At 40.4% G+C, this 26,035-nt stretch overlaps 1 protein-coding gene across 2 annotated transcripts in view; it reads left to right on the forward strand.

Annotated features, from left to right (window-relative positions):
• AATK (apoptosis associated tyrosine kinase) overlaps positions 1-26,035 on the forward strand; it is a 2,480,061-nt gene that overhangs the window by 1,644,239 nt on the left and 809,787 nt on the right. For both annotated transcript variants that reach the window (XM_044085080.1, XM_044085081.1), the window contains one exon: positions 25,102-25,220. In XM_044085080.1, coding sequence (XP_043941015.1) covers positions 25,102-25,220 — 119 coding nt within the window. The remainder of the gene's footprint in view (positions 1-25,101; positions 25,221-26,035) is intronic.

Below are 26,035 nucleotides of genomic sequence, written 5' to 3' on the forward strand. Positions count from 1 at the left end.
CAGTATACAGATTCCCCCTTTTCTTGAGAATCAGGTGCCTCCTTAGCTACCTGCCTCAGGCCTTGCAATGTAGGGTCTGAGAGCTGAGCCTATCTCAACCCTCTCCTTGTAACCCTTCCCAGCTCCCCTTCCATAGGAAGTCTGGCATCCTTTGACAGCGGTGCCTCACTGTCAACCTGGGTACTACTACTCACCTCTACCTTTGTATTTACTCTGTCCAAGGGACCATCAGTACCCACAAGCAGCCATGGCTCACATTCAGTTGCACTGCTACTGCATAGCTTCCTCCCTGAAGCAACCACCTCACCAGTCCTGGCTGCAAGTATGCAGTCTGTCTGGGTCTCCCCCAGGCTATTAAGCTTACATGCTTGTCTCCATGTCTGACTGTGTGTAACTGCACAAGCACAGGGTACTGGACTATCAAAATCATTCCCTATCATGACATCTGCAGGTATATCCTCAAACACACCTACTTGCTGGCTTCCTTTTCCACCCTCCCAGTCAAGGTAAACCCTAGCCAAAGGTATGTGGAATGGGATCCCTCCTAAAGCCCTAACTGGAGTGGACTGCCTAGGCAAGTAGTGCTCCTCGGTAACCATTGCAGGCTTTACAATGGTTATATCAGAGGCTGTGTCTCTCTTGGCAGTGGCCTCTTTGCCATTCACTACAATAGGGTATAGCCTCTGGTAGTAGTTTGGTACCCTTGTTGTCCCAAGACAACCTACTATTGGCATTTTGTCTTTCCCACTTACTGGCTCCCTCACCTTTGGTTCCCCACCTTGCCTCCATGGATGCCTGTATACCACATGGCCCACTGGTTGCATTCAAAACATTTAACCCTAGCTCCTGGATGTGTACCTTGACTAGTGGCTTCCCCTGCTACTGCCAAATTCTGTTGTGGCAGTCTGTGCTGCCCACCATAGGTTCCTTTAGACCCATAAGCAGTACTGGGGTCCCCTTCCTGTGCAGGGCTGCCCTGCTTGACAGGTATACGTCTCCCTTCTTCCCCAACTCATCTGAAGTAGCACATTGTCTATCAGCTAACCAGATCCTCATGTCCTCAGGCAAAGTGCTAAGGGCATGTTCCCTTGCCAAAAGGTCTGCCAGCCCTTCAAAAGTGGTGACCTGACGTCCACTCACCCAGCTTTGAAAATAAGTGCTCAGTTCAGCAACCTATTCATACACACTTTCATCTGCATTGTGTCTATGCTCACAAAACTTTTTCCTATACATTTCAGGTGTTAGCTTAAAACATTCTAAACAACATTTTTTTACAGCAGTATAATCAAAACAGACAGAGTCAGGCATTTTTGACAAAAAGTTACAGCTTTACCATGGAGTAAGGGGGGGTCAGGAACTGTACCCAGAGCCTTTGGTCAACACTATACTGTTTGCATACCCTCTCAAACATATGAATGAATCTATCAAAATGATCCCCCTCTTTAAATCGCAGAAGAAATTTACTGACCTGTTGTCCTTCTGGGGTCCGGTTACTCCCTTCCCCATTACCTCCATGACTCTGGCGAAGAGTAAGCATTTCCCTCTCATGGCTCCTCTGATGTTCCTTTTCTTCAGCTTCTATCTCCAAACGCCTGGTCTCCAACTCAAGTCTCTTTAGCTCCAGCTGGATTTTTAAGTCCACTGCAGAAAGTTTGAGCTGTCCATTCTCCAAGGATATTGTATCTCCACTACCAGTCTGATTGTCCTCCTGGATGCTTCTTTTTGATGTAGCTGTAACCAAGGCTGCAATCAGGTCTGCCTAACTCAGATTTCCATGCACCAGTCCCCTAGCCTGGCACATATCCACCAGCTGGCTCCTTGTCAGCTTTCCATACTCTTCTGCTGACATGCTTCCTGCTCACCCTGACTAACTAAACTAACAAAAAAAATAAAACAATTGTGATCTGAACTCCAAGTATTCACTGCATGGCTGTTTTAGAGTACAAAACACCTTCAGAGATCACTGTACATAAGCTACAGGATTCACTCTACCCACACCACTACATGTCAGTTAGTATTTGCCAACTAATTATTATGTGATGTGGACATCCCACTACTGCCACCACATGTGACGCCCATGCCCTGGCCCAGCAGTCAAGGAGCCTCAATCCTCACCACTAACATCAGAGAGAGCATCTCATATGAGAGGAAAGGATAACAGATACACACAGTAAAGTGCAATTTCCCTTAAGAGCACACAGAGATCACAGTCAGTCCGAGGCTGGTCGTTCCCTTGCTCTTCAGGTCCCCAATAAGACTCCCTGCTGGCACAGCTATAAGGTCCAGATCTCAGCCTAGCTGGCAAGCTAAAACCTCCAGTACCCTCTCTGTCCAACCAGTGCTTCATATCCCTGCCCAAGTAGCTGACACACACACACACTTCGAAATAGGTATTTATAAAACTTCACAGACACACCTGGGAAAGGCTGACACAGATTCTCCAGCTATGCCCCTATACCCAGACTATACGGTAGTAATTCCTGCCACCACCAGCTAATAATTATCAGCTACCCAAAGGCCCTTAAAAAGGGTGTCCAATTATTACTGTGCAATATTAATATCCAATAGTAGTGTAACTTAAGCAATCAAGGATTATTGGAAGGGCTTAGTCCAGGATCACTTATAAGCATGCAGTGTACTCTAGAGCTTAAATTATCTCTACATAAACCAGCCACAGTTGAAGAGGGTTTAAAAATATTTAGTAATAAATACTAAAAACACAAGACAATACTACTACACCACAGTGCTATTCAAGAATTCAGAGATCACACAGAAACTTAAAACAATACAGTAGGAAAGTTCTGATCTGAATACAGAAAAATGCTTAGTCTAATCTTTATAATTCTAGCTATTTCTACAAGAAAACACACTTCTAAGATAACTTACTTAAGACACAGGCAGAGTGCTGTTAAGTTGAATATCAAGTCAAAAATGCTTAACAATCTCTGGTTCTCGCTGTTTAAATTGAAACTCTAGTTCTGATGAACATTAAATCATCTTTTTCACCCTTCCTGGAGTTCCCAGGCTACACATTAACTGCATTTACATTCTTTTACACTTAGAGCAATATAGGACATTCCACATGTAAAGTCTGGTCATTAACTTAAGCCTTAAAACAATAGGCAGGAAGATCCCATCCAGCCGGATTGGAGCCGACTTGTAAAACATCAAAGGCAGTGATGAAATAATTTTAATTTCAAAAGATCAACAAGAATTGCTTGACTTAGCTTTCTTTACAGCAGATGGCAATGTTGCCACATTGTTTTAAGTTCAACATTCACAGTATTTACAAATAATAGAATTATGTACCAAATTCTGTTTGATTAGGCTGGCAGCCTTCACCCATCTCTACCAGTCTTCACAGTGACTTCCATTTTTGTGTTGTTTGAGGATATAATATTAAGGTCACTATTTTGATGTATGTTTTTGGGAAGGAATGGAATTAGTTTGGTTTTGCTGGAGCTTAAGAGCAATTGGGATTTATTTAGCCAGTTTTCTACAAGAGGTGAAAGCTTTCTGTGTAATGGTTTCTAAGTTGGGAAGGTTTGGTGGCTGAGCACACTAAATTTGAGTCATATGCATGTTTTGTTATGGTGGCAAGTTTTGATCCCTTGTGCATGTCATTAGCTTTGGGAGATTCCTGCAGTGATTGGAAAGAAGGTGGAGTGTGTGTCATTCCATTTTATAGACTGGGTGCAATTTTTTAGGTAGCTGGTGAACCAGATAGTTGAGGGAGTTGTGAGGTTTATAAGATTTAGTCTTTGGAGGAGTAGTTGATGTGAGACTGTGTCAAAGGCTTTTGACAAGTCCAGGAAAATGATGGAGACAAAATATCCTGAGTTTTTACTTTGATTAATGGTATCTATGAAATGTAGTAGTGCAGCTTAGTGCAATTGAAAACCATGTTGGATGGGATAAAGTAATTGGTTATCAAGTACAAAAGCTAGGAGTTGCTGATATATGTATGCATTTTTCAAGTACTTTGGAGAGGAAAGGAAGGATTGCTATTGGGCGATAGTTTGACATTTCAGTGGATGTGCCACGTTTCTATAATGGGATGTAGGTTTCTGTAATGGATCTATTAATTAGGATAGATACAGTGTAGCAAAGGGTGTCAGCGGCTATATGGAGGTATTCAGATGGCAGCTTGTCAGGAGTTAGTATCGGATTAATTTTTTTATGTATTCTTTGAAGGTATTTATTGGGGTGGCTCGTAGATTGAATTGGAGTATGGAGCTATGGTATGGGGGTTATGTGAAGTGGGTACGGGTTATTATTGTTTGAGTTAAGGATAGTACTGGATATGAAGTGTTTTTTGAATTTGTGTTTAATGTCCTGGCTGGTTTCAGATGGGAAAAGTTTTGGAGTGGGTTTTTTGCCTGGTTTTCGGAGGTTGTTTAAATTTTGCCAAATCTTTTTTTTTTTTTTTTTTTTTTTTTTTGTGGAGGTTGTATATATGGTCTAGTTTGTGGAGTATTAGTTCTTTTTATCATAACAAACTTGTACCTTTGTGCAGTTTAAAGACACTGATATGTATCAAGGTAGGACTGGGTCCTAGTTTTGTGTGAGTATTTCTAGCCATTGTCTCTATCTCTCATGAGTTGTTTAGTTTGATGGGTTAGGTATGGGTCAGAATTTATTTTCACTCTTTTATGTCTCATTGGAGCTTGGTGGTTTTGTATGGTTAAGAAGGAGTTATTGAAGTGACAAACAGCTTCATTTAGGCAGATATTTCAGGGGTACCCAGTCACATTGTGTAAGTATGTCATTAAACACAGAGCTGAAGTAAAGGGGTTTGGGGGGCTTGTGGTATCCTTTGTTGATGTGGGTGGGGTGAATTTCTCTGACAGAGTCTGGGAGGGCACTGGCTAATTTGATTTTTTCAGGATTGGATAACAGTATGTAGTCTAGTGTGCATGTTTTTTTTTGGCTGCTTTGTCAAATCAGGTTGGTTGTTGGAGCAGCTGAGTGAAATTATAGTGCTAATATTATTAGCAGTACAGTTAGGTTTGTTGGAGGTGCAGTCTCTGTCAAGGTCACCGAGCAGGGAGGTGAGTGTGGATTTGTTAGGTTGTTTGAAAAATGATGGTCATGCCCCCAGCCAGTTTACTTATGCAGTCTTTCATAATGATGGTGTGACCAGAAGGAGTGTTTTTTTCATCTTTAATTTTGGGTCTTAACCAGGTTTCAGTGATAACTAGGATGTAAGGTTAATGGAATTCAATCCACATATGTAGGTCAGATATCTTACTGCAGATGCAGCAAGTGTCGAGATTATATATTTGTACGCTGGAGGAAGAAACTGGGGTTTGTTGTGTTAGGATAGCTTAGGTGGGGAGTTTTTATGCGGGGGGGGGGTTGGGTGGATTGGGTGTTGGGTTTGTTTACGTGGGGCTAGTGTTAGACCAGGGTTGGGATATACATCTCCGCTCCCTAGTAGTTTATTAGGGTGGTTGGTGGAGTTTTAAGGATGTAGAGAAATAGTTGGGTTTTGTTTTTGGTGTAGGTTAGTAATGTATGCTTTTTGAGTAGGATTTTGTCTATACTGAAGAGGTATGGCCAGATTAGGGAGCCGTATCTGTGGACAGGGGGTAATTACATTTTTGTTGAGGACTTGTTTTGAGTGAAGGTAAGGCATGATTCATAAGTAGTTAGGAGGCTTGGGGTAGCTAAATTTCCTATTAGGAGAGGTAGGTGTATATGCATGTATTTTACAAGCTGCTTTCTCAATTAATTTAATAGTATAATTTATATTCAAAAACACTGGTATATAATCTGGTTTAGCTTCTTCATTCAATCATCTGTTGGTAACTACTAACTCTAACTAAGGCATTTGTAATAATATTACTCTTTAAAAAAATGGACAATCAATATTAAAGTGCATGAAAGTGTTACTAGCAACTTCCCTCCTAAAATAGAACTTATTATCTCATTCTTTTCTTTATATAAATTTAAATCTAAAATATAATGTTAGTATCAATCTTCTGTACCTTAAATTAAAAAAACTGATGAATTATTAATATAATAATCAATAAATGCATTTAACTTAATGTCATCTCCTTCCCATAACAAGAAAAGATCATCTGTAAAATGATAATATCCTTTAATATATTTAAAATAATCAGCATTTTAAATAAATTCACCCCCATTCTGTTGGCACCAGCTTAAAGCTCAAGGAGGGGGATGTACAACCTTACAAAAAACCCAGTAGGCATTTCTGAATGTTTAACAATGACATGTGACAGCTTACATAATCATTGCGATTTGTCCCTGAATGTCACATGACAGCTCATGTGATCATAAGGTCATACATGCATACTATGCTACCAACCACAAGGGCCTTTTTAAGCCTTGCAAACCATCCCAAATCACTGACAAGTTCTGGTACCCTTGATAAGTGTAAGCAAGAGTTTGGGAGATGAAACATTTACAAGCAGGGGTCTGGGAGAATCATTTACAGGATGCCTGTGTCCATTAGAGACTTATTTGGAATTATAGGAATGTCCTGTCTCCCATTCAATTGTCGAAGATGCACTTGAATTGGGCTGGGGGGGGTGTTCTGCTTCACATGGATGGGGAGCCTGTTCCAGAGAAGGTTTAGTCTTTCCCATCTCAACAGCAAGTACTGTTTATAACACATGCAAGATGTAAGTCTTTAGAATGGGTAATTCTGGTGCTGTTTGTTTTGTGGATATACAGGAGGTCCGCTAGAGAAGAGTCTGACAATGCCCTGTATGCCACGCATAGATCTCCCCTTAACAGCCTGTAGGAGACAGAATACAGGGATAGGGCCTTGAGGTGGTCTGCACAGGACATATTACTTGTACCTTGTGTTCTTCTAGTGAGAAGCTGCTGTGGACATTTCAGTCGTTGGATGTGCCTGATTAGGTACATAGCAAAGGGGGCACTGTACTCAATGGTAGGTTTGATGAATGCTGAATAAAGTAGAACAATGACCTTCTTGGACCTAGATGCCATACCTTTGTTTATAAGTTGCTAAACATAGAATGATTTCCTCACTACTCTAGATACATGATGGTCAAAGACTAGATTACTGTCTATTTGTGTCTCCAAGTCCATGACTGCTGGGTCATCTCTTTGGACTGTGTTGTCAATATGATAATTACCAGGGGCAGATGACTTCCTGAATGAAACTGTTATGCATTTCTTGGCATTTAGTTTTAGTCCATGGCTATGTCACACGTTATTTGTCTGTGTCAGCCCTTCCTTTAGAATATTAGTGTCTGTGGGGGAATACTATCACTGCTCCTAATTTACAATCATCTGCAAATGTAATAAGCAAGAAGCTCTTGACATTGGCCTTGACTTCAGAGATGTAAATGCCAAAAAGGAGTGGCCTCATGACTGATCCCTCAGGAATTCTGTTTGTGACTGGCCTCTTTATAGAGGTGGACTTTCCAGTTCTAACTTCCAGGGTCCTGTCTGTGAGCCAGCTTTCTGTCTACCGGCTGACATACCTAACCTCTTGAGTTTGTCAACAATGTCCGAATGGGGCATTTTGTCAAATTCACTGGCAAGGTAGACAGTGTGAACCATTTTGTCCTCATCTAGTGCTTTGGTGTCCTTCTCAAAGAAGTCTACCAAGTTGAGTAAACATTATCTGCCCTCGATGAAACCAAATTGGGATGGGTCCAGTGTTTGGAGGTTTTCTATGTCATTATTGATCATTTCTATTATAATTCTTTCCATGGCTTTGCATATCAGACTAGTGAGACTTTTGGGTCAGTAGTTTCCAGAGTCTGTAGATGGCCCACCTTTGTGCTGATGGATGACTATTGCTGTTCTCCATTCGAAAGACATGGTGTGCTTGGAGGCTACAGTTAAATAGTAATTTCAGAGGGCCTGATAGGTTATATCCTGTGCTATTTAGAAGGCGTCCTGGGATATTGTCTGAGCCCATCGATGCAGTGTTCTTGGCCTTATAGATTGCATTGAGCACCTGTTCCCTAGTGATAGTGGGGGAGTTATATTTGATGATATTTCCTGAGGGAAGGTTGAGAAAGATAATTTAGAGCTGAATTTGTCTGCTAATAGGTTTGCTATATCTTCTGGCTTAGTACAGGTAGCTCAATTAACAGTGAACTCTGCACACAATTGTGTATTGCCTTTGCGGTTGCAAACATAGCTAAAGAATGCCTTGTGGTAGTCCTTGGCCTGGGAGGTCAAATTTACATCAGTTTTGACTTTAGTAGACTTTATTTGTCCTTGAAGTTGCTTTTGTAGTTTTATGAGAGTGCTTTTATCCTGCTGGATGCTATGCCTCCTAATTTGTGACATGATTTTCTTCCTACTGTTATATAGTCTGTCCATGTTGTGATTCCACCAGGATGGCTTGCTATTAGTGTTAGTTCTGTACTTCCTGGTGGGCACAGCTGCCTCTATGCAGCTATTAACATGCTTGTGTAGGGTTTCTGTGAACAGTTCCACATAGCAGCAGTGTTCTCAAGGTTTATAGGGGCTTGAAATTTTGCCAGGTTATCACGTAATTGTAAGAAATTAATTTTAGAGTAGTTCCTGAATATTCCAGGGTTAGCTGGGATTTCAGGTTTTATTTTTACTTCAAAGGAGACCATTTTGTAGTCTGTCTTTACAAGAGAAGACATTACGTTAGGGGTGTGCAACACGTTTTCCATATTAGTGAGGAGGAGATTCAGTATGTTTGTACCCTTGTTCGCGTTACTGACAATCTGGTCCATGAAGTTTATGTTTACAAAATCCAGGAATCTCTGTGCCTGCATGTTTGGTGTCAGATATGATTCTAGTTAATAGTGAGGTAATTAAAGTCAGCCATGAATATAATATGGGGTTGGATGGTGATTGTTTCCAACAAGCTTAAATACATGTTATGGATTTTCTGGTCATAGAGTGAGACCTGTAGCTTGCCAGGAAGTGGTATGGGATTTTTCCTATGGTGATTTGAACATGGAGAAGCTCAAGTGCATTGTCCTGTTTGACCAGCCATGAGGTATATTTATTTTTGATGTAAATTGAGACACCTCCACCTTTAGTCCCTGTCTGTATAGTAGCTGGTCTAAATGTGTGGAAGGTATTATAGCCTTGCACAGCCGGGGTGCTCTCCATAACTTTAAACCATGTATCAGTGACTGCACAGACATCAGCATACTCTAGGGTGAGGAGAGCTTGTAGGGAGTAGGGTTTCTTATTTATAGTTGAGCAATAACACCTTTAGATTTAGATTACACCTTTAGATTTTCTTGGTTTTGATTTGCTATGTCGGAAGTACTTTCAGTCTGGCATTAGATAAAAAAGCCCTATGGGAGGACAATGTTTAAGTTAATATTCAAAGCCTAGAGGGGAGAGGTGCAGACCATCCCTGGCAAAGCAGTGTGGTCTGCTGACCATCTCCTTCAATGCTGACAAATATTGTACCCCTTAGAATGACACCAGAAACTAAGCCAATTATTAAAGTCAGTCATCTTCAGTTCATATTGGGGCATCATCCTTGGAGAGGGTAAAATTTTGCTCAGTGCTAGGCTCACACCAGCCTGGGAGATGTATTCTGAGAGCTACATGATATTTCTCTTCATATAGGTACATCTCAAGTCATTTACACCCACGTGGACTATTACTGAGGCATACTAGTACCTGTGGTCATGTGAATTGTGTATGTGTTTAATGGGGCAGATCATGGCCTCTGATAAGCAACTGACCGTGACCTACTCACCCAGCCTGGTGAGAGGGTCATCAGTGTTTCTCACAATGGAGTCTCCAATGACCAGAATGTTGGATTGTGTGGTGACTTGCTTTATGGACTTTGAAATGGAGGCTCCTTCAGATGTGGTTGTATATCTTGATGTGAGTGTTGTTTTGAAAGAGTGCTTTGGAGTTGCTGAGGGTATTTGTTATGTGTATTTCATCTAGGAGGTCTTTGGGTTTAGGAAGGTTACATTTAAGTGCCTCAGCATGCGTGAATCTATGTGTCTGCTCTGACTGTGTGTGATTAGTGCAGTGTGTGTACTACTGGAAACCTAATTGACATTTGCAGTACTTTTATTTGAGAGCTTTGCTTCTAGTGACATTGTGTAAATACATTTCGGACATACCTTAACAGTTTGTTTGAGAATTAGTTGGTTGTCAGTAAACAAAAAGCAATTTCTACATTACCTCAGGATGCTCATATTCACTAGGCTAGTAATGAAGATAGTGGGAAAGTTCATACCCATGGCAGCAGGCCCTTTTTATTGATTAGACAGTTGCAGTGAGAATATAAATTAATGTCAGGAGTATCTGGTTTGCAACTCTGGGGACAGTGTTTGTCACTGCAGACTTGTTGCCCAGTGTGCAACTAGGTATTGGTGAAATTTTCAAGGTGCTTTTACAGGAAAAATGTCAACTCAAGGTGTCTGCATCTATACAGGGCACTGTCAAACACATGAGGGAACACTAATAAGTAGACCTTGGTGATTTATAGATGAAGTATGTAGGTAGATATTCTGAGGTTAGGTTAAACAGCAGCTAATCAAAAAATTAGCTTTGTGAAGAATGATGAAAAGAGGGATTCACCTGATTTATTACTGCTTGGCTATTACTAGTGCTGCTCTCACCACAGCTTCACACTGCTGGGATACAATATCCTTTTGCTTCTTCTCTCACCAGAAGCAAAACAGTAGCACCAATCCCAAGATGACAAGCAGGCACGGGTTATTTAGTGATCACCAGTCTAGGCCCAGATGAAGCAAGGGTCTGTTGTAGCCTTTTCCTGGGAGATGCCTTAAACAGCAACCAGACCAATCAGGAAGTTCCCACACACATTCTCAGTGCTCAGAAAAAGTCTGGAATCAATGTCCTCCTCTCCTTTTCTCACCAGGAGCAAATAGAAGCACAAATTCCAAGCTGGCAGCTATGAAGCAGTTATCAGGCTTTCTGGTGGGCAGCAGTCTCCAGGAAATAACCTCTTTATGCTCCATCTCTCTCTAGGAGCAAAACAGAAGCACTAATCCCAAGGTAACTACTGAGGAGCACAATATGTCACCAATAATTAGTGGTCTTGGACCAGATGTTGCAAATTTTAAAGATAAGATGGAAAAATTGTGTTGCTATCCTTAGAGCTGCATTGTGCACAAAGCAATTTGATATGAAAGGGGAGGTAACTCAACCTTTAGCAATCTAAGGGGAGAGCCAGTAATTTTAAAAGAGCAAGATAGATTGGAAGGGGGTGGGCAATGAGTATTCTGGCTCTATGGAATACAGTGGGATGGCCTATAAATGTAAATAGTTGAAGGGAAGTGATTTCACAAAATGATAATTTTGTGCTTATTCACAATAGCCATTAAAAGAAGACAGGGAAGGAAATATGTGGTCAGATTAATATAACGGTTAAGCAACTAGAGAGACAGTTGAGTTTAAAAAACACAGCACCAGGGTAGGGGGACATTTAATTTCTGTGTAACTCACAAGAGACACAGCTGTGGTTTCATTCCTAGTTCAAGTATGCAACTGAAAGCAGAATACAAATAAAACACTGTGTAAAAAATTGCACCACAATATACAAAATAGAAGAAGGCAGTGAAACAATACAAATTACGAGAAAGCAAAAACGAACTAACCCTTGCAGCAATCTAATGCAGAATCTGGATGAGCTTTTACAGTGAAGCCTTGAAATGTTTTATTTTAACCTCTAAATATAAGGTTTTGCTCCTTGCTCCACACTCACTTCACAGGTAATTAACCTTAATTGACCAATTCTAATTTATGTGTGATTCACAAGAAACACAGCTGTGGTCTCTTTCTTAGTTCAAATATCATTGTGATTTGTACTTCCTCAGCACCCTCAGGTAATCCCCCTACATATCTTGTATTAGCAGTATTCTTCTGTGTTTGGTGCTGCCATCCTGCTCTTTCTCATGAAAAAACAAAGTTGTATACAGTGATCTGTATCTCTGCCTCCTCTGTACTTTCCACATACCTCTTCCCATTTGCTTCCATAAGACTGATCTATGATTAAATTGACCTACACTTTCTAGCGTAATTAAAGAACCTTTTGTGTCTACCTGCAACCCCATCCCTGCCAACTGCTTTCTGATTCTATGCCTGCTTTAATTTTAACCCCAACCACCTTTTCATAGTTTCTTTATAAAGTGTTCTTCCCATCTTCCTTTCTGCCTCACAAAGTGTGTTCTCTTACATTGTGCACTTTTTTCTGTATTTTATTGAGCATTTCTCTGGATTAGTGAAATATTTCCAAGGATTCCTGCTACTACAGGAATTATGTGGCTGCAAAGCATTTCTTACTGCACGTGAGCTCAAAATCAGTTCAATTTACATTAAGAGGGTTTTTTTTTGCACTCTGGTGGGAGCAGTGCTGACTTCAACCCATCCAAGTTAGGAACTACTAGTGGAAAGTTTAAATTCATTGTGTGTTTATCTGATTGGCCTGAGGGATTAACTGTGTAAAAGTATTTCATCCTGAGCCTTGTATATAAGCAAACCTCAACAGTTTCAACTCTTGTATAGGAAATATTCTCCATCTCCCACTGTTCATAGCTGCTTGAAGAGCCGCCAGTTTGTGCAGAGGGCAGTACCACTGCAGCGCATCTGACGGGAGCTGCTCAACATTTGGTGACTTTTGCCAGAGGTCTGGAGAGATTCTGCTGAAATCCAAAGTATCTACTGCTAAAATCAAAAAAATAAGTACTTTTTGAGTCTTCTTTGCACTTTGCTGACTGTATTTTATAATTTTGCTGATTTTACCATATTTTTCGCTGATCTATTGCCTTAAGTATCTAGTACATAGCCTAGAATAGATTCAGATCTGCTGAGTCTAGACTGTATTGTTACACCTGAGCACTATTCCAGACATCTTTCATTAGGAGGGCCCTACCGTACCCTTGTGGCAGAAGTGTGTAGCCTGAGCCTCATCTGAGTTGGAGATTACTGGAGGAAAGCTCAGTGTGGGCTTTCCCATTGGTAGTTTAGTTTAAAAGTGTTTAATGTTGCCAGTATTTAAGCCTCATGTTTGCATGTAGCTGTGTACCATGCAATGAGGTTCAGCTGTGCCCTGTATAGATGCAAAAACCTTGAAAGACAATTTTCTCCTAGACATCTGTTAGTGAACCCTCCCGCATTGCAGGAAACTCAGTTGCACACTGAAAAGTGTTGCCACGGTTTTCATCCCTAGCCTTCAGTAGAATAAGCCCCTTTGTTAATCCTAGAGAAAAATCTGGTCAAACTAGCCCGCTCCCAAATAGAAGTTATGGTAAAAACCTGCTATAATGGACGGTCAGTTTCCAACCATTTTTCTGGCCAGCCTGATTGGCATGGGCATCCTGAGGCAATGTAGTATTTGCCTCATGTATACTGATAACCGCTTACTCCTAAAACAAACAAATACAATATGTGAGGGATGTAATTACACAATGAATTTGGAATTAATTCTTTCATGTAATAGCAAACCGGACATCAAACAGGTTGTCATCCTACACACATCATCTCTTACACAAAACAAGGTCACAACACACAAACGTGTATATGCAAAGGTATTCAATAGAAGTCTACCAAAAGATCAGAGATCTTCTAACTGTAAACCACTTGCACTCATTGCTAACCAAATAGAATCCACTGCACATAACAATGCTCACACCAGTGTCTCAGCAAATAATCCCATAAATACCTCAAACAAAATGTCCTGGTCATTGCCGACTCTATTGTGAGGCACACAGATGCTCCCCTCACCAGGCCAAACAAGGAGAAGGTCACGGTCAGCTGCCTGTCAAGTGCCAGGATCCATCAAATCATGCACGTACTCAAGTCACTCAACAACAATTACCATTATGACTCTGTCATAGTCCATGTTGGGGTGAAGACTTGAGACGAACCTCTCTAATATGAAGAGAGACATGACTGAACTCTCTGATTATGTGTCCAAGGTAGGTATGCCCCTAGCCCTAAGCAGCATTCTACCTTCATCCAGGATAATGCCACAATATAGACAAAAAGTGATTAACGTCAACAATTGGCTTAGCTTCTGGTGTCAGTCCAGGGGGATCCAATATCTGTCAGTCTGGGAAGACTTGGTTGACAGACCACGCTGCTTTGCCAGAGATAGTCTTCACCTGTCTCCTCTAGGCTTTTGGATGCTGGCAAAGGTGCTTACCTCCCTCATAGTGCCTTTTTTTAGGCTGTGTGAAAGCAACAACATTTTCGACTTAAAAAGATCCACTCAAGACAAACTCAAGGTTATATTGTTTAATGCCAGGAGCCTAAACAAAAAAACTGCACTTATTGGAAGCACTCCTCACCTTGAAAGATGCTGATATCTGTACAGTTACTGAGACATGGTTCAAGGCCACAGAGTGCACCTCAGCAGTGCAAGTTTACAATGCCTTGCACACATTTAGGCCCCAAAATGAATCTGAAAGCACCAAAGGTGGAGGTGTATCCATCTTCACTAAAGCCAAAAACATCTCAAGACTGGTTAACAGTATGACTGTCTTGAATGACACCAGGTCCAACTAACTATAGATAATGCACCCTACCACATCATTGCTAGCTACAGGTCCCCTACCATGAGCCAAGAGAAGCACACAGCCTACCTGGACTTAATAGAGTCACTCGCTGTACAGCCAAACACTTTGGTCATGGGAGATTTTAACTACCCCTCCATGAAATGGGTGACATAAGCAAGCACAAACATGCATGTCATGAGGTTCCTGGACTTTGTCAATATAAATGCCCTGGAATAGCTAGACATATTACCCCACAAGGGGCTAATATGTCCTAGACTTAGTACTCACCAACATGGGGGGGGGGGGTCACTGCACTACCATCTGTGTGTTGCCCTCCCTTGAAAGGTCAGACCATAAATCTCTCTCGTTTGAAGTAACAACCAGACTTGACACCCCCACAGAAGCAAAAATCTGAAAATTTCTCTAAAGCAAACTAGGCAATGGTATAAAAAAATGCAACCCCCTCCTGCTAACACAGTGCCAACAGTGACTCGCATGTAGAGGAGAACACAGATGCCCTATATGACCACCTAAACAACTGTACAGACTCAACTGTAACTGACCGGATCAAAATCAGGTCTTCCTGAAAAAACAGGCTGCCCTGGTGGACCTCAAGAAAAATAGGTTATATAACAAAAGGAAGTAACTGATGTCTAAGAACAAGAGGGAACTTACTCAGCAGAAGACGAATACCTTCCACAGCTTGAACAAGCAAATCAGATAGCTTGCAAAGTCCTGTAAAGTTAGTTATGAAGTTAAATTAACATCCCTAGCTAAGGATAATCATAAGACATTCTTTAGCTATGTCCAAAATCTAAAAGAGAATGCCCAACTATGTTCCAAACTTATAGTGGATGGTACCTCTCATACTGAACCTGAGGAAATTGCCAACCTGCTAGTTCACAGATTTAGTGCAAACTTCAACCCCTGTCCCCATCAGCTATACCCAAAAGCATACCTGACACCAGTCCTCTACCTAGTATCTCCAAAGAGCAGGTAATATCCACACTGTCTAAGGCCAAACGTATGGCCTCTATGGGACCAGATACTTACTGAACAAACTAAAACAAGATCTAGTGGAAGCACTTAACAATCCCTTTAACCTCAGCTTGAGCATTGGCTTTCTCCCAGCCAAGTGGAAAATAGCAACAGTAGTCACCTTGCACAAAGCAGGTCCATCATTTGACCCTGGGAACTATAGACCCATAAGGCTAACCAGTCTTATCTGCAAGGCCATGGAAAGAATCATCATGGACCTTATCAACAAGGACATAGGCAATCTTCAAACTCTTGACTCCGACCCAGTTTGGCTTTGTTGAGGGTACATCATGCTTATTATATCTGGTGGACTTCTTTCAGAATGTCACTAAAGCCCTGGATGAAGGCAAAACAGTATATGCTGCCTATCTTGACTTAGCTAAGGCTTTTGACACAATCCCCACCTCGGGTATCATTGAGAAACTCTCCTAGCTGGGGATTAAACCATACATCACTAAATGGGTAGCCAGCTGGCTCACCAACAGTATACATACTGTCAAAGTTGGGGATTCTACCTCTACCAGTAGAGCAGTTTGGCTCCATCATTGAGAAACTCTCCTAGCTGGGGATTAAACCATACATCACTAAATGGGTAGCCAGCTGGCTCACCAACAGTATACATACTGTCAAAGTTGGGGATTCTACCTCTACCAGTAGAGCAGTTACCAGTGGCATACCACAAAGATCTGTGCTGGCCCCCCTACTGTTTGGAGTCTGTTTCTTGGAAGTCCAGGTGAAAGTTGATGGCCTGTAGCGTACCATATTTGCGGATGCCCTGTTCAATCATAGCCTCATTTCAGGCTTTGTTCCTACCGAAAGGTGCACTGCTATGGTCATCCCACTCCACAAAGGGGGAACAACTATAGACCCTGGGAACTACTGCCCCATTAGTCTGACAGGTCTGATATGTAAGGCTATGGAGCGCATCATCATGGACCTTATAAATAAGGACATAGGGAATCTCCAAACTCTGGACCCCACGCAGTTTGGGTTTGTGAAAGGTAGATTATGCCTGGTCAACCCGATAGACTTCTTCAAGTCTGTCAACAGAGGTGTGGATGAGAGCAAGGTAGTTCACACAGCCTACCTAGATTTTGCCAAGGCCTTCGACACCATCCCTCACTCAGGAATCATAGATAGACTCACTAAACTAGGCATAAACCCCTATGTCATAACATGGGTTGCCAACTGGCTCACTGATAGAGCCCACACTGTGAAAGTAGCAGACTCCAAATCTGACTACCGACCAGTTACAAGTGGTGTCCCACAGGGATTGGTCCTGTTTGGCATCTACTTCTCTGAAATTCATGCCAGCACAAAGGGACTCTGGCTGACCAAGTTCACAGATGATTGCAAACTGGGAGGCATTATTGATTCTCCAACTGATGTAGACATTCTACAAAAAGGCCTCACTGACACCAATGACTGGTGCCAGAACCATGGCCTTAATCTCAATGCCAAAAAGTGCATTGTCATTCCCTTTGGGAAAAATTCAGTGCCCATGAACTACCACATAGGCGGTAGTCCACTAAACACCGAAAGTGTGATAAAAGACCTGGGGACACAGGTTGAGAGCAACCTCTCCTTTGATAACCACATTGCCACTATAGTCAGAAAATTCTTCTATGTGGCACATCTCATTACAAAAGGTTTCTCATCCAGGAAGAAAGAGGTCATAATCCCTCTCTACTCATCCCTCATTAGACTTATTATAGAATACAACCCCCATTTGGTATGACCCTCACTAGACACCTACAACAACTAGAAAGGCCACAAAAATGCCTCACTAAGAGGATCTTAGGCCTTAGACACATGCCCTATATGGACAGACTCAAAAACCTCCAGCTATACTCTGTCTCTTATCGCCTACTTAGAGGTGATCTCTGCTTGACCTACAAAGCCATGTCTGACCCAGAGCTGCTAGATATGCTACACCTAAAGAAATCCCAATCCCTCCATGCCACACACTCCAGGGATCTAAACCTCATTACCACAATAAACAGAACATGCTAGAGGGACAGGTTCCTAACCTAGAAACTTCGCATACTCTGGAACAAACTTCCCATTCACTTCAAGCAGAGCACTTCACTGGCCCTCTTTAAGAGAAATCTTGACGAGTGGATGGGCAATAGGAAGTTCACTCCAGGGATCACTTCAGTGTTCTTGCCTGACAGGGGCACTGGGAACTAACTTTGGGCCGCATGATGCCAGGGAATCTTCTTGGGCTAGGCTTATAGAGGCTCCAGGGCCATTAGCCTAATACATACCTATGAACCTATGATTGTAAACTGGGTGCAGTCATTGATTCCCCAAAAGATGTTAACATATTACAAAAGGGGCTAACAGGCTAACACAGAAAAATGATTAGTGCCAAAACCACTGACTAAAACTAAACACAAAAAAGTGCATTATTATCTCCTTTGGCAAACAGGAAGTCCCTGGAAATAACAGTATTGACAGCAGCCCCCCCAATCTCAAACCCAGTGGTGTGAGATTTGGGAGTACAAGTTGATAGCATTCTAAATTTTGATCACCATGTGTACGTAGTGGTAAGGAAAACCTTCTACATTACTCATCTCACAAGTAAGGGCATCACATCCAAGACTAAGGATGTTATAAGTCCTCTGTACTTGATCCTTGTCAGACCACTTATAGAGTACAGTGCTCCCTTTTGCACGTACGTCACCAGCCACCTGCAGCAGCTGGAGAGACCACAGAGGTTTCTCACAAGAAAATTCAGGGCCTCCAAAACATGACATACATGGAAAAACTGAAAGCCCTATCACTGTACTCTATATCCTACAGCCTGCTGAGAGGCGACTTGTGCCTGGCCTACAGAGCAGTCTCTGACCCTGCCCTAATGGAAATGCTGCACATCCGCAAATCAAATGAGGTGAGAGTCACTCCAGGGATCTCAACCTAGCCAGTGACATTAACAGAACATGCTGGAGAGACAGATATACACACACACATATATATATATATATATATATATATATATATATATATATATATATATATATATATACACACACATATATATATCCCCGAGATTGCAGCTCCTCTGGAATAAACTCCCAATTCACATGAAGCAGAGCTCCTCAATAACCCTATTCAGGTGCAACATACACAATTGGATGGGTGACCGTAAATTCAACCCAGTGGTGGCACCTATGTTTCTCATGGACAGAGGCAGTCAGTGCTCATCATAGACTCGCTCTGTGAATAATGACCATCTAACCAAGGTTAATTAGGGAACACAGGTATAACATGCCTAGGCTTGCAAAGGCATTAAGGCCATTAGCCTAGTAACCTCCTTTGAACATATGAACCCTCATATAAGTTAGCTTTCCTTTATAGCACCTTTCATTTCCTTTTTTTCCTCTTTCAGCTAAGCTAGTACTGCTAATTCCATTATTCGTTTCTGTCTTTCACTTTCGCTGTTTTTTTCCTCTCTCCTTAATATAGCCGATTGATCATCAAAATTTGCCATGTTCTTGCATCCTACTATGTTGCTCATTGCATTATTACCCAACAAATCAAAATCCACTCTTCTACAAGTCCCAGACTTGTGTTGACAGCACTGATGTATTTATTCTGTTAGTATCACTGGAGCTGCTACAGCTAAGGAAAGTGGCGTTGACTCTGTTTAGTTACATTTTTTGTCACTTGTATCAGAGATCTAAAGTCTGCAATTTTTTATATCCTGTTTTTATCACTGAGACAGACAGAAAAGAAAAATGATACGGCAAGTGCAGGGCCACTACGAAGGGTTATGCAGTTTAAGCACCGAACACAAGAACCTTCCTGAAGATTTACATTAAGATGCAAACCTAACTGTGCAAATTGTAGGAAACAAAGTTGAGAGTCTAGCAGTTAGACATCATTCTAGCTATGTGTATCACAGAGGATTACAATTGGGTCTCTGATGATAAGCAAATTATTATTTGTGTGAGACATGAACGCCAAAAAATTCACTCTTGCGATGAATCTTGGCATCCATGTCAAGAACATATAATAAAGGGTTATGATCAGAGACTCAGTCATAATCCTTTGTAGTGCATGGAGTGTTATCTCTCCATGTGCTACCAGTTACAGAAAAAGAAAAAGCACAAAGTGTTTTACCAGCTTTGAATGATGGTAAAGTACTTAGCAAGCGCTGTCAAACAGAGAACAGCACATCATTCATGCAGTTGGCTTAAGAATTCTGAGGGGAACAAACGATCAGCATTACGGATAGTCCTTAAACATTCATCTAATTCACTTAAAATATTAATTCACCTGCAGCTTTTACATCAGTATGCATTTTCTCAATAGTAAGATGTATGAAACTGCTATAATCTTCAATAAATTTAGCAGTAGATTAAAAAAATACAAGAGATGGAACAAAAATATGAGACATACTTAAGGGACAATTAATAGGCATAGACAGCAGGTGGAAACAAAGCAGTTTTAACCTGTTCTTTGCTGTCTACCGTTGTCAGTTATTAGTCTCTAGTGCAAGACCTGATCGTAACAGCACTTAGTAACAGTTCTGGGTCTCCCTCTAAAAAAGCGCCTAACAAGTTTATTGTTTTACCAGTTTTGAAGTGTAATCACAATGCTTCATGCAGTGTGTTATTATGAATCATAAAGAACTGGAGAGTGTTATCACTAATGCATCTTCCTCACTGTCTGTATCATTATTATCACAACTTGTGCAAGGAGACAGGAAACCTTTGAGTGAGAATGTCAGACGTGACATAGCTTGTAGTAGTAATGATTAACTCTATATGAAAACGCTGTGATACCATACGAGAGAATAACACTGAGGTCACACAGGAGCAGGAAGGGAGATGGAAATGTTGCTTTGCTGCACTTAATCAAATATACTCAGACTGATAACTCCCCTAGTTTTGTAATATTGGGGTAACCTATATTAGTTTAGGAGGTGCAAGGGTGAAGCCCTTTTGAATTACTTGGAGTGTAAGAGGATACTTCCACAAAAAAAAAAAAAAAAAGTAAGTTGGATCAGTCTTTGACTGAATCAGCTCTAAACATAATGGGTAACTTTAAAGCAATTCTGTCAAACATGCAATAACTGGAATAACTGTAATGTTTTATATATTGCCTCCAGTGCAAACAACAAACAAAAAATATATGTGGCAAAATGAAATCAACAAATTAGCTGAGATAGTACTGGTATCAGTTATTGCACGTTTTATTCCAATTCACATGCTCGTAGTCTAGCCAGTATTTGAATGCCAGGCCTGTTATCAGCATTTTCATGTACATTCTGTTTTTCTGTTGCTTGCCTAAAATTATAACACCAGTAGCTGGCCTGCACTGGATTCTCCTTTTTTAATTTGTTCTTCCTTATATGCGAATAGCTTAACAGTGATTACATATACAAAACAGTGTAGTATTTATAGAGAGTGAAAAAATAATGAATGAGTTGTATTTTCATAACTGTACACCCTGCAGATATGCCTCTCAACTGCTATGATTACGGATTAGCTATATGATTTTGGCTGTCAGATGTAGCATTCCAGACATATTGAGATTCCTCATGAAATCTGATCTATTTAAGGGATACATATGTTACTAAATAACTAAAGGAAGACTATGAAAAGATTTTTGATAATTGACAGTATGGGTCTGCTCTCTGAAAATATAAAACCTTTCTATTCTGAAAAATAAGACAGTGCTCCTCTTCTGTCGTGTCTGCTATGATTTGTCAGTCCACTAAGAGTTTTAATGCTCAAGAGACTGAGAAGTATGCCTGCAGATGCATAACACATAGCATGTTTAACTGCACCATGGGGGTATTTCAGAGTTTATTATACTGTTTAGTATTTCACTGTTTATTACATTACTTAGTGTTTCAGAGTTTATTGTACTATGTAGTATTTTACAATTTATTATACTACTTAGTATTCCAGAGTTTATTGCACCAGATAATATTTCAGTATTTATTAAACTACTTAGTATTTCAGATTTTTTTACAAATTTGTATTTATAGCTTATTATACTATTTAGCATTGCAGAGTTTATTACACTGTGTAATATTTTTTAGTTTATTACACTCCTTAATATTTCACAATGTATTACTTTACTTAATATTCACAGTTTATTACACTACTTAGTATTCCCGAGATTACTACACTGTATAGTATTTTGTAGTTTATTACACCTTAATATTTATTACACTACCTAGTATTCAGACTTTATTACACTGTGTACTATTCCATACTTTATTACACTACTTAATATTTCATAGTTTATTACACTAGTTAGTATTTCAGAGTTTATTATACTGTATAGTATTCCGTAGTTCATTACACTACTTAATATTTCACAGTGTATTACACTACTTAGTATTCCAGAGTTTATTACAGTGTGCAGTAATCTGCAGTTTATTACATTCCATAATAATTCAAAGTTTATTTCACTGTGTAGTGTTCCATAGTTTATTACTCTACTTAACATTTCACAGTTTATTACACTACTTAGTATTTCAGAGTTTATTACACTGTATAGTATTCTCTAGTTTATTACACTCCATAGGTTTTACGGTTTATTACACTTAGTAGTTCAGAGTTTATTTCCCTGTGTAGTATTCCATACTTCATTACACTCCTTAATATTTCACAGTTTATTACACTACTTAGTATTCCAGGGATTATTACAGTGTGTAGTATTCTGCAGTTTATTACATTCCATAATGTTTCAAAGTTTATTTCACTATGTAGTGTTCCATAGTTTATTACTCTACTTAATATTTCACAGTTTATTACACTATTTAGTATTTCAGAGTTTATTACACTGTATAGTATTCTCTAGTTTATTACACTCCATAAGTTTCACGGTTTGTTACACTTAGTAGTTCAGAGTTTATTTCACTGTGTACTATTCCATACTTTATTACACTACTTAATATTTCACAGTTTATTACACTCCTTAGTATTTCAGAGTTTATTACACTTTGTAGTATTCCACAGTTTATTACAGTCATAAATATGTTGCCACCTCACAGCAAGAGATTCTCCAGTTCGATCCTCGGCTGGGGTGCCTTCTGTGTGGAGTCTGCATGTCCTCTCTGTGGTCACATGGGTTTCCTCCAGGTGCTCTGGTTTCCTCCCACATTCCAAAGACATGCTGTAGGTGGATTGGATACTCTAAACTGGCCCGAGGCATGAGTATGTGCATGTGTGTGCCTTCCTTGGAAGGTTGAGTGCCGGGCTGGCAACTCAGCACTGTAAAACTACACTGCCAATCATGAGTGGACAGGTGATCCACTGTGGCGACCCCTAACCCGGAAAAGCCGAAAGAAGAAGAAAAATAGTTCACAGCTTATTACATTTCTTAGTATTTCAGAGTTTATTACACTGCTTAGTAGTGCACACGTGTTTGTCCCTTATATGTCTAGCAGTTGCTACAGCAGCCACATTAGGCTATGCATGTCATTGGCACTGATTTTCCTATAACAATTTATAAGCATGCAAGGACACATAAGCAGAGCAGGACTGCACTGAATGGGATCCTTGTAGACATATTTGTGCAGTGCATTTCCTGAAGCTTGAAGCTCCAGTAAGCAAGCATGCATACCAGCAATCATTTACATCTCACTATGGATGAGAAGATGTGATTGAAATAACATCCATCACTAACAATGGAGGAATCAATGGTTGTGGTGACTCTATAGCTAATGGTGAGGGAATAAGTGGTTGTGGTGGTTCTGTAGCTAATGCTGAGGGAATCAGTGGTTGTGATGGCTCTGTAGCTAACGTAGAGGGAATCAGGGGTTATAGTAGTTCTTTGTATAATGGTGAGGGAATCAGTGGTTGTGGTGGCTCTGTAGCTAATGGTGCGGAAATAGTGGTCGTGGTAGCTCCGTAGCTAATGTCGAGGGAATCAGTAGTCATGGTGGTTCTGTGGCTAACGGTGAGGGAATTAGTGGTTATGGTGACTCTTTAGCTAACAGTGAGGGAATAAGTGTTTGTGGTTGCTCTGTATCTAACAGTATGAAAATTAGTAGTTGTGGTGGCTGTGTAGCTAACAATGGGGGAATCAGTGGCTGTGGTGGCTCCATCACTAACAGTGAGGGAATCAGTGGTCATAGTGGTTCCATAGCTAATGGTGTGGAATCAGTAGTATGGTGGCTCTGTAGCTAACAGTGATGGAATTGGTGGTTGTTGTGGCTCAGTAGCTAAGTAAGAAAGTTAGTAGTTGTGGTGGCTCCATAGTTAACTACGAGAAACTTCTTGGTTGTGATTGCTACATTGACTATCATGATAATAAACACATCTGTGTTTGTGTGCACTGTGTGTGCTCCAATACTGGTGTTTTCTGCAGCAGGGGAATGCTTATTTATTTACTTGTTAATTTTTTCATATGCTGGAGGTTACACTACATATGATGTTGATCAGCCATATCCTTCAGTACAGCGTATCACTTCAGCACCTTCTCAGGGAATTTTGAATGATTCTGCATCTGATGATAGTGCACCTTTGACTGTACTGCTGCATGTTTTATGCACTGTACCCTGGTGCACACATTTAGGTATTGTGAATCACACAGAGCGCATGTGATAGTAGTGCACCCTTCCCTGTACTGTTGCATGGTTTCCCTAGTGTGCACTTTTAGTGATTGTGAACCACACCCATCCCATTGTTCTGCTCCATGTCTGCTCCATACCTCAGCATGCAATGCTATGCAGCTGGGCTCTATTCTTCTTATTTGGCACTGGCAGTAGAGTATTTGTGAATTTAGTATCACTATTGCCTGGGAATTCTTCCATACACCAGCCTTTTACACTGCAGGCTAGCTGTATGAATTTTAACCCAAGTCTGCATACTTCAAACAATTCATCATCAGGTGTTAAAGAACTGGTAAAGTTTGTCCAGGCAGAACTTTGAACCCGGTTGCACGAACAGCAGCAGACAGCATACTGTACTTTTAGTAAGTGAGACATAATTTGAGACCGTGTTCTTTCCTAAAATCTGTATGCTAACTCTGTTTAACAGAAAATGCTGCTGTAGAAGGAATTATCAACAGTTGTACCAAAATTAAAATTATTAGATGGGTACATTATACTCCATGAGTTAGAGAACTGTGGTTTTGAACAGCACAGTATAGTTCCCTTTACATAGATTATCCATACTGCATTGTTGTTTAGAGATTTCTATTTCCCCAGCTGCAAAACAACTATTTTTTTGTTTGTTTTACTATTTCTGTTTGTATTGTCAAGTTCCACAATGTGTAGAAAATAATGTCACTGCGCCCTGAGGTAGAGATTCAGATCTGCACATTCTGTAATTGTACTCTACAAAATGTTAAGTCATTCATGTTGTCCTGCTAATTGGTCAGTATTAATTCATGAGTGTACTGCTTACTGTCATTATAAGGCAATCCAGGCTTGTTTCAAGCTTTTCCAAGATTAAAAAAAAAATAACTCAGATCAGCTTGTTCAGTAACTACAGTAAAAGCACATTAGCGTTAAAGAGAAAAAAAATTACTTTATGAAGTTGCTTTTGTTTTGCTTAAGATAGTGAATGTGCTTACTCCAAAGTTGTTGTCCTTCTGTGTTTTATTGCAGCTGTTGCTTGGCGAGGTCAGCTCTGGCCTGAGCTCGACCCAGGTGGTTGTGAAGGAGCTGAAAGCAAGTACCAGCGTGCAGGACCAGTTGCAGTTTCTGGAAGAGGTGCATCCATACAGGTGAGTAGCAAGAGGAAAATCTGCACTGTCTGAATTGCCATCTAAAACTATGCTAAGAGTTTTAAGAAATGAAGCTCTAATTGCCATTTAAAATTTAAGAGATTTTTAAGAGATTAAGCTTTACCAAGAATATATGCTGTATCACTGAAATGGCATACAGGGCATCCCTGGCCACTGTTTTGATGAACCTTTTGCACATTCACAAAGCAAACAGCACTAGAACTCCTAGATTAAAGGGCCTACATTTTACTTGCAACATACATAGGACATATTGGAGAGAAAGATATGTTTGTCAAAGAATTCCCATCCTCTGGAACACGCTCCTTATCCATGTGAAGCAGAGTTCCCCCATACTTATTTAAATGCAATTTGGACCAATGGATGGATAATCAGAAATTCACCCCTGGAGAGAGGCACTTTATAAATCACCACCTACATGAATCAAATTTGTGAGTCACATTTGCGTTGTACGGCTAAGCTTATAAGGATCCTAATGGTCATTAGCCTAGTGTACACCTCTGAACATATGAATTCAAATTATAGCCACACTTCATTTAAAGGAGTGCAAACTGCTGCTTGTGTGACTGTCTTTTAAAATAAAACGTGGAAGCAGACAGATAATTCCTGTAGTTAAAAACAATTTGCTAGTTTAACTTATTACTCAACTTCCTTAGGTATCCCAAAAAACAAGAAATTCTCTTCTCTGGCCCACCACAACCTGGGATGAAGGAGGTATAGGGTTTCCAAATACTTATTTTTATTTAAATTCCACATTTATTAACATTGTTGCTTTGGAATAATACTTTTTAAACATC

This window comes from Protopterus annectens, chromosome 10.part0 (assembly GCF_019279795.1).
Source record: "Protopterus annectens isolate FY-2018-M chromosome 10.part0, PAN1.0, whole genome shotgun sequence".
NCBI lineage: Eukaryota > Metazoa > Chordata > Ceratodontiformes > Protopteridae > Protopterus > Protopterus annectens.